Source organism: Rhinolophus ferrumequinum, chromosome 18, assembly GCF_004115265.2.
Source record: "Rhinolophus ferrumequinum isolate MPI-CBG mRhiFer1 chromosome 18, mRhiFer1_v1.p, whole genome shotgun sequence".
Lineage (NCBI taxonomy): Eukaryota > Metazoa > Chordata > Mammalia > Chiroptera > Rhinolophidae > Rhinolophus > Rhinolophus ferrumequinum.
This window is the reverse complement of record NC_046301.1, coordinates 16,133,983-16,143,786: the sequence shown is the minus strand read 5'-3', so window position 1 is coordinate 16,143,786 and position 9,804 is coordinate 16,133,983. Positions and strand designations below refer to the sequence as shown.

General features: G+C 44.0%; 1 protein-coding gene across 1 annotated transcript; it reads left to right on the top strand.

The window, feature by feature from the left end:
* The first annotated feature begins 3,475 nt into the window (after window positions 1–3,475).
* Window positions 3,476–9,134, top strand: UCP1 (uncoupling protein 1). Its single transcript, XM_033134538.1, has 6 exons — window positions 3,476–3,857; window positions 4,505–4,703; window positions 5,138–5,332; window positions 5,432–5,533; window positions 6,234–6,414; window positions 8,529–9,134. Exons 1-6 carry the CDS (start codon window positions 3,729–3,731, stop codon window positions 8,641–8,643), a joined length of 921 nt encoding a protein of 306 aa, XP_032990429.1. The 5' UTR covers window positions 3,476–3,728; the 3' UTR covers window positions 8,644–9,134.
* Window positions 9,135–9,804: the final 670 nt, after the last annotated feature.

Here is a 9,804-nt window from a genome sequence, read left to right as displayed (position 1 = left end):
CTATTTACAATGGAGACATTTTCTTCGGTGACTCCAACAGTTTGAGCATGTACAGTTGTACACGGTGTCCTAGATTTTAAAAGAGGAAAATAGAAATCGGGCGCAGTAGGAACTTGGTGCCACTCGTTCGCTACGTCATCCAGGTCCTTCACCCCTACCCACACTGACCTATTCTTCACCTCCTCACTTCTTTGTGCCAGAAGAGCAGAAGTCTGACCCTTTGGGGATTCTACCCCCTCCCCTACTGTTCTCTCCAACCTGGGGCAAACTTTCTCCTACTTCTCAGAAGGGGTGAGCTAGCCTGTTCCTTGGAATCAGAACCATTTTCAGAAGCCTGAACTCCTGTGAACTCACAGGCAGCTTTTGACTCCTGCTTCTTCTTGGACCCCCAGAACTGGCATTGTGCCTAGCAAGTCTCAGGTGCTCGGTCCCGAGTGACCTGCACTATCTCCTAGAGAAGATTCTAACTGACCACGTCTGTTAGTTATCCAGAGGCTTTTGCTGTCATTCCTCCTTCCGGTCTCAAATAAATCTGCCTCTTCATCTTGTTACAGGTCCCCTCTCCTTACCTGTCCTTATTGGTTTTGGACTACAACTTTTCCTATTTCTAACAGATCTTTTTCTCATATCCCCTCAGTTTCTAATAGCTTTCATTCCACCCTCTCCTCTAATTTGTCACACTTTGCCTTTTTAAAACATGCAAACATGTGCCTATGGAAAAACAACAACTCTGTCTTCAAAAATGTAGTGTGATGTCTTTTTATAGTCCAAATACAAAAGTCCTACACCCGCCCACTGCTCTGACTCCATTATGAAGATGGTAGAAGGAAGGACAAAGAGAGTGCCTGCCACTCCCAGCTTCTCCAAAAAGTCAAGGTGGTGTTCCAGCTTAAAAGAACAACCATTTCATTATAGCTCACAATTTTATGGGTCAGGAATTGGGGCAGGGCTCAGCTGGATGATTTTTCTGTCCTACTGACATTGACGGAGATTACTTGGTGGTAGTCAGCTGGCAGGTGGGTTTATGCAAACAGCCCCAAACAGCTGCACTCTCGTGTCTGGTGCCTTGATGGGAGGTCTGGGAGTACCTACATCGGGCCTCTCCAGCATGATGGCCTTCAGAGAAGTTAGATTTCTTACATGGTGGCCCAGGGCTCCACATGTTCCAGGGAATAGAAGCTGAGAGGACTTTAATGATCTAGCCTCAGAAACCAAATAGCATCAGTTCTGTCTTATTCTATTGGTCCAAGTATACACAAGCCGGCCCAAATGTAAGGGGGTGAAACACGGACCTACCCCCTCCAGTAGGAGGGATTTGGGATTATGCTTTAAAACCACTACAGAGGGAACCACTGTGAAGGAGGGTTTGGTTGTGGTTTGGGGGTTAACCAGTTGCTAGCAGAAGCTCACCAAAGTTAACAAGGAGTGATGACCCCTCTCGTTCATTGAGTCCGACTAAATGGAACATTCTCAGTCTCTGCTCAGCCATCAGCCTCTCAACAAAATAATTCCACCACTGTTGCTCTCCCTAAGATCACCAACAATGTAAGAGCCAAATCCAAAAGGCTTTTCTTTGTTTTTGTCCCCTTTTGACACTTTTTCCAAACTTCACACGGGTCAATCCTTTCTTAATGATGTTCTCAAACACCATCGCTCTGTGGCCGTGTATGCTGTTCCTTTTCCTGACTTTACCCCTGACAAGGCCATCCTTCCCAGACCGTAACTTTGGGTACCTCTATGGCTTGGCTCTTGACCCCTTTTCTTGTTTGTAGTCACTCCCACGTAAAGTGTGCCCTCTTTCATCACTGCCACATGGTTGTCCACCAAATTCCACCCAGCTCTGATTTCTTGCTCTCTTAACATGCTACACGCAGCGTCCTATGGGGTCGCTCTACCTATCAGACACTCCCTTCTCTGCAATAATTCCGAGACTTCAAAAGCTACTCTCATGTCCTTGCTTCGAAAGTCACCTCCCCCTACCAACCGCCTCATGACAATCAGTTGACACCAGCACTGAGCCCACTGCCCAAGTTCTGAGTCATCTCTGAAAAATCATTGACTTCATATCCAGCCATTCATAAAGCTGTACTGTCTACAGATGAAATGTGACAGTTATGTGACAGCGCTTGACGATCTGTAAAGTACTGCGCAGGCATGAGGTGGTGACATGAGTCCACATTCGGAATAGACATTCAGGGTCTGCTCTCAATGAGCCTCACGGGGCTTCTGCAGCTTCGTCTCTTACCAGCTTCTTCCCCTGCCTCTCTCTTCCTTTCCCACCCTCCAGTGTCCCCGTCAGGCCAACAGAATGCATCGCCATCTATTCACACTGCTTTCCCCAACATCTCTGCCTTTCCGCAGGCTACTTACGTGCCTGAAGTGCTCTTTATTTCAACAGGTGCTTGCAGAGAAAAGCCACAGGCTCCTCCTCCTGTGTATCAGGGTCCATCTGACCTTTGACCCTTTGACTTGGACGTCCTCAGCGCCCCTCCAGCCTGACTTCCCTAGGAAGCCCCTCAGGACTGGTTTCTTGCACAGGGCACACAACTTGTTCTTAGAGAGGATTTAGGAAATTAATCTCTAGGGACTTCAGATTTTATTCTCCCTGCTCCTGGACCAAAAGAATAAATGAACACTCAAAATAAACCTGTGCGGAAGGACAGAAGAGGGAAAAGCTCCTCCTCCCACAACAAACACACGTTACAATGTTTATCGCTACAGGTAAGTCAGCAGCAGGATTCCTCACCTGAAATGGCTCTGGAACCGCATTCTACTAAAATGGAAGCAAAAGTGAAACTACAGATGATGGGCCCAGGGTCACATAGTAGGTCAGCAGCAGAAGTGCGCTTGGAACCTTTCCACTGTACCCCCCTAAGAAATAAAATTAAACGGAGCAAGTGACATCTCACTTTCTGCAGCACTTTTAGCAATTTACTGTTTGCTTTCTAGTATGTCTATTATATCATTTGACACCCTCCTACAAAAAGTGCTGAAATGAAACATTTTATTTCGTTTAAAAGTTCAGAGTGTGGAGAATAGTGAAAAGGAGAGGACAGGGAAGCCTGGACGGTGCCTGCAGGGTTCCTGGGGATTCAGAGGAATGAGAGGAGCGCCCCACTCTTGCCTCCGAGAGCGCTGGCTTGGCAGGACCTTGTACCAGGATCACTGAGATGCAGCTTGTTTCGGGGAGCCCCCCAGCTGCTCCCCTCCCAGCCCAGGACGCTCAGCCTGAGGGGGACAGAAGCCTGCGGGCAGGCGTGCGGGCAGGACGCGCGGAGCGCAGGGTGCAGACCGCCAGGTACAAAACGAGTGCTTTCGGGGTGAAGGGCGGCTCCCCAGGCGCGAGCGAGCGAGGATGCGTGTGGGAGGGACCCGGAGCCCCGGGGCACGCCCTGCAGGTCCCACGCCCGGGTCTTCCGAGACCTGGCGCGGGGTTCAGCCCCGAGAGACAGGCTACATAAGTCCCCCGCCGCAGGCAGAGAGCAAGGCGCTGCCACTTGGGCGCAGTGGGTGCTCCTGGTGCGAGGGTGGGGAGGGAGGCGCTGCCCGACTCAGCCCCCCTTCTGCGCTCTCCCTGGCCCCTCGGCCGGCGGACGGCTTCCCACAGGGCAGAGAGCTCCGCTTTGCTGCCCCTGCGGACAGGAGCAAAGGGGCAGGGAGAACGGTCACCCTCGGGCTGCAGCCCTTCTCCCCGGCGCCGGCGCCTCGGCTCCGCCACCTGAGTGACGATGACGGGCCCGACAGCCTCGGAGGTGCCGCCGCCGACCATGGCGGTCAAGATTATCTCAGCCGGAGTGGCGGCCTGTGTGGCGGATGCCATCACCTTCCCGCTGGACACAGCCAAAGTCAGGCTACAGGTAGCGAGCGGGAAGGGGATGGGGGACATCTCCGGGCAGAGGGGGGACTATGATGTGTGTGCCCCTTTGATCCTGGCCTTGGTTTAACCGCCCTTTCTCAGGTAGATGCGTAGGGTAGGTGGCCACCTTAAAAGCCAGTTTGTCCTTGTCACAGGACTGGATGCATTTGGGTTGGAAACTGGAACTTTCCAACTGGAGAGTAACTGAAGAACCACAAGGGCCACGGAAGATGGGTTGACCATGACTAGTCAGTCAAACCGCCACAAGTTGGGCGCACTAAGTGTTCTACGACCTAAGCGTATCAGCCTCTCTGGACTTCGCAAGCCAGGCTCCTTCTCCTTCCTTCTTTGATTAAGCAGGGATACCTTCCCATCCTACTGCCTTAGGGGTTCTGGAGAGTTCAAGGGGGGGCGGTGTTCAACATTTGCGTTGCAGCTTCTCTCTCTCCGTATATATGTATAGATAGACAGGCAGATAGATGTTGCTGGAAGGGAAAAGGAACTGAAAATAGGAACATAGTGGAAAAATCTTGGCTTAATGTTTTTCCACAGAGGACAGCCTGATACCAGTCTTTATTTCCTCCTCACCAGGCAGGACCACTCACTCAATTTTCACTTCCCTCTGACCTGTGCTTTTCTCATTTCCAGATCCAAGGTGAATGCCCGACCTCCACCGCCCCTAAGTATAAAGGCGTTCTGGGAACCATCACCACTCTGGTGAAAACTGAAGGACCAGTGAAACTCTACAGCGGGCTGCCTGCCGGCTTCCAGAGACAGATAAGCTCTGCCTCTCTTAGGATTGGGCTCTATGACACCGTCCAGGAGTACTTCACCACAGGGAAAGAAAGTAAGCAAGAAGGGTTCCTGAGAGGGGCAGACAACCAGAGACATGCCCTGGACCCAGCTCTGTTCAGAAAATGTTACACACAGGGTAGTGGTCTTCATAACAACTTGGCAAGCAAACACCAATATCTGAACTGGTGCCTCCTCCCAGTTGGGAAATGCTGGGAGGGGGGAAAAAGCTAAATACAAGAAAGCCATGTTTTTCATAGGCATTGTGTTTTCTTTGTCCTTGAAAGTCTTCATATTTTAAAAAGTTTAGTCAGCTTTGAAGTCTTTCAGCTCTACTACGATTTAGCACATATTTAGTGCATGATCAACACACATATAAGCATAAAGATACAATAATACTAACCATTAAAATTAAAAAGACATATAGATACATTCTGGGTCTTGATTTGTTTTCTTCTTGATATTTTTTTCCTCTGTGGATTGCAACAGGTAGCTTAGGAAACAAGATCTCAGCTGGCCTAACGACTGGATGTGTGGCAGTATTCATTGGGCAACCCACAGAGGTCGTGAAGGTCAGACTTCAAGCACAGAGCCATCTATATGGTCCCAAACCTCGCTACACTGGGACTTACAACGCTTACAGAATTATAGCAACAACTGAAGGCTTGACAGGTCTTTGGAAAGGTAACTAACTTCACAGTGGATTTAAAAGGCATTAAGACACATATATTCAATTAGCACCTTTTCATATCATGGGGTTATTAAACATTTTTCCCCCCCCAGGGACTACTCCCAATCTGGCAAGAAATGTCATCATCAATTGTACAGAGCTAGTAACATACGACCTAATGAAGGAGGCCCTTGTGAAAAACCAAATACTAGCAGGTAACTTCCTATGTTATACAACAAACAGGTCTGCATATTGACAATTTCATCTTGGAGCTTTTCTAGCCACGTTACTCTGAATCCCTTAATTGTAACAGTTTTCTTTTAAAAAAATTAAGTATTTTGAACATTAGATATAACTTCTGAGAAGCAGAAAAAGGCCAAAGCCCTAAGTTTTAGAAGTTCTGTAATATTTTTTTTAAAATAAAATGCAACTGTATTCTTACATCAGCATTATTCTCATTTAATACTAATATATGAGACCTTGGTTAACATGGTATTCTTTATATAGCAGGAGTCAGGAGGTGAGTCCATCCTGACAAGACAGTTGTATGAGTTCATCAGTGGTTTTATCCAAATGTAGCACCATTAGGCAGGTTACTAAAAACAACATTTTAACAGGTTCTAGAGACACTGAAATTCCCCTGGACAATGACTTTAATAAAAAAGTATGAGATGCCTACACATCAGGCATCATGCCTTAGCCTATGGGTGCAGAGAAAACTGACGGGACATTTTCCTAAAACACAGCCCACCATGCCAGGAACTATTTGCCATCCTTTTCTAGTGGAAGTATAATCTTATTTATTTAGAAGACATCCAGGGTGACCTCCTGTTATCAACAGGTGTATAAGGACAACTGAAAACTAGCAGCCCCTCCCAATGTCTGACGTTGCCTGGTTTCATTGACCCGTTTTAGACGATGTGCCCTGCCATGTCGTGTCGGCTGTTATCGCTGGATTTTGCACAACAGTTCTGTCCTCTCCAGTGGATGTGGTGAAAACCAGATTTGTTAATTCTACACCAGGACAGTACCCAAGTGTGCCCAACTGCGCAATGACAATGTTCACCAAGGAAGGACCATCGGCTTTCTTCAAGGGGTAAGCTACGACCTTCCGAATCTAGAATGCTGTGCTCAGGGTAGCTGTGTGCTTGGGGACACGTCTCATCTAAACAACTGATATGCAGCTTGCCAGCCTCAGTACATGCAGGACACTTAGTGTTTCCTTTCCCTTGCCATCAATTTCTCCAATCCACCAATTCCACTGTGTAGGGAAATTCTATTTTCTCAGTCTCGGTAAGAGGCTCATTCGAAACCAGTGATTTTTCCCTTGGTCCCAATCTATTAGAAATGTAGGTAGTATTTTGCCTTCTCTGGGCAGGAGAACTATAAAGTGAAGGGAAAGCATACTAGAGGACTATAAGAAAACAAGATATGATTTTTACTATTTTAATGGACTCAGTTTTTTAGATTACATGAAAGCAAAACTAGAGCAAAATCATTGCCCTTGATCTAGAAAAGTGGTGCAGAAAACGATGTGGTTTATTACTATGTCAGATACTATTTGCCATTTTTTTCTACTGTAAGTATAATCTTCCTTATATTTTATTTGAGACATCCACATTGTATAGTATAGAAACTAGTATTGTATAGATAACATTATCCTATAAAGCAATATTATATTGGGGAGTACCTTTCTAAAAAAATGTAGTATCAACTAATTAATGCATATACTCAATAAGGATTACACTGGCAGTAAAGTAACAAAATTCCATAAGCCTTAAAAATTGTAAGGCAATGCCTCAAACCTTATAAAGCATAAATGCACCATGCACATTATACAAAAGGTTCCAATTTACTATAATCTGTATTTGTGATACAATAAAAATGAAATATATTGTGAAATTAAAATGGATATATCAGTTATTAACCATTAGCCATTTAATAATTTTTTTTCAAATTTAAAACCTTTGAAATTTAAATTTCAAAGGGGGGGGAGTATGTGCTACAAGGATGAACACTGAAAACATGATGCTAAATAAAACGAGCCCGATACAGAAAGACAAATATTGCATGATTCTACTTATCTGGGGTACCTATAGTAGTTAAATTCATAGAGACAGAAAGTGGAATGGTGGTTACCAGGGGCTAAGGGGAGGGTATAGTAGGGAGTTATTTTTTAACGGGTACACAGCTTCTGTTTGGGATGACAAACAGGTTCTGGAGATGGATAATGGTGAGCGATTGCACACGATGTATTTAATGCTACTGAATTCCACACTTAAAATGGCTAACATGGTCAATTTATGTTATGTGTATTTTACCTTAATTAAAACACACACAACCAGGAGTCAGGAGATATACGTCAAGAGGCCCCTTCCTCCCTCCCCCACCAAAAAAAAATCTTTGGGGATGATTTTTTACAGGACAGATCTCTTAAGAAAAATGTATGCATGGCAGATTTAACTGATGGCATCTTTTTCTCCTGCAAACAGGCATTCAAAATCAATCATTTGGCTTGCATAGATTGGCAAAATTAAAAAAACAAACAAAAAACAGTAACAAAAACAGAAACCAAAAAACAGTAACCAAAAAACAGAAGCAAACCAAAAATACACTTAGACTCCTGACAGTCTTTTTAAGGACAAGAGCTACCAAAATCCAGATAGCACTAATTTCATGACTCTGAAAAATGGTCTACCTATTCATCACTTCTTTGTTTTCTCCTTTTATTTCCTCTTTTAATACTGTGTTCTCCCGTAAATAAAACCTAACCAGAAAATAAGTCCTAGCATGTTTTTTTTCAGGATAACATCCCCTGAACATAAGGCCTAATGCGTCTTTTGGAGGAAAAATTAATATAAGACCCGGTCTCATTTTCAGGAAAACACAGTAGTTTTCTACTTTCCATTCAGAAAGCGAAGCAAAGCAAACAAAACAGAAATGTCCCCTCCTCTCAAAAAAGAAGGAAAGGCTATGAAAAAGGAGACACACTGTGGTTTGGTGGGATTGGGATCACCTGGTTTTGTTTTGAAGCAATATAGGACATCCAAATGAAACTCTACTTTAGGCAGAGGAGGGAAAGATGAACAGGTACTTTTACGCCTCTTCACAGAAGAGTGGCAAAATGAAAAGCATAAACTGCCTGTATTATACATAATGGCTTTAAGAATTTCAAGGAGACTAATAGAACGGTGATATGTACTTTCCTAGATTAGTGCCTTCCTTCTTGAGACTCGGATCCTGGAACGTCATCATGTTTGTGTGCTTTGAGCAGCTGAAACGAGAACTGATGAAGTCGAGGCAGACCGTGGACTGTGCCACGTAATCCTCTTCAGGAACAGGCTGTAACCTGCCGGTGGGAGTCTGTTCACTGGGAAATGGAAAACAAAAATCCAACAAAAAACCTATCCACTTTATTGCAGCCTAAAAAGACAAAGGAATTCTGGTAGAGTAGAGATTTTTGGACTTTTTTTCTTCAAAGGAAAACTAATACCTGCTATTTCTTGTGACTTTTATTCTCAGTGTTTCAAGGAGGAGAAAGCAAGACATTCAGGGCAAACTCTGGCAAATGTCTAGATAACTTACTGCATTTGATTGACCATTTTGAGCATGTGTTTGGTTGGGGGGGTGGTTTATGATTGAATATGAAAAACTTTAACATGCCTTAATTATAATTCAGACTGATAGAAAAGGAAAACTGAGTGAAACGCACTTTATACTTAAAAATGAGTTCTCAAAGAATACATTACTGTTTTATTTTTGTTTACTAACCCAATTGCCACTTAATATATTCAATAAAGTGCTACTAATACCTTTTCAAATTTGTCGTTTTTGATCTATATTTTGGATCTATATTGAATGTTGAGAGTTGAAGTTCACTTAGAGTACAAAATTGCCCAATAGCAAGTGAGGGTCTTTAGGATCAATAGGCATAAACTTACTTGAAATGTTGTTAGGTTAGTATAGATTTTCAGTCTATATTTTATGGCTCCTATAACAAGTTCTAATGTAAGATACTAAGTTCATTTGGGCATTGCTGTTTTTAGAATCATAGTGTGTATGTATCCTGGAGTCACAGAAGTTTAGAGCTAGAAGGTACCTTGGGTTTAGACAGAGAAAAAGACTAAGGTGAAAATGAATCTTCAGGGCCTCTTTCCAGCAAAGCCAAATTTGTCATTAACACCGTAGTAACCTTTTTCATTCCTACAAACCAATGCAGAAGAAATCGGGGGAAAGAATTTCCCGATTTCTCGGGAAAAGAAGTGTCCGAGCCAAAAACAAGGAATGGAAGCAAAAGCGCCAGCAAGTCCAAATGGTTCTATCCAATTACAACTGACAGAGGTAATGAGTGGATGAGTTAAAGTCACACACATGCAAATTCTGTGTAGTCTGATCTAGTATATTATATAGAAACATAACTAAAGGATTAAATATTAGAAACACTGTTTCACAAACATAAATGACTTAAATAAGGGATGGAGAGGAT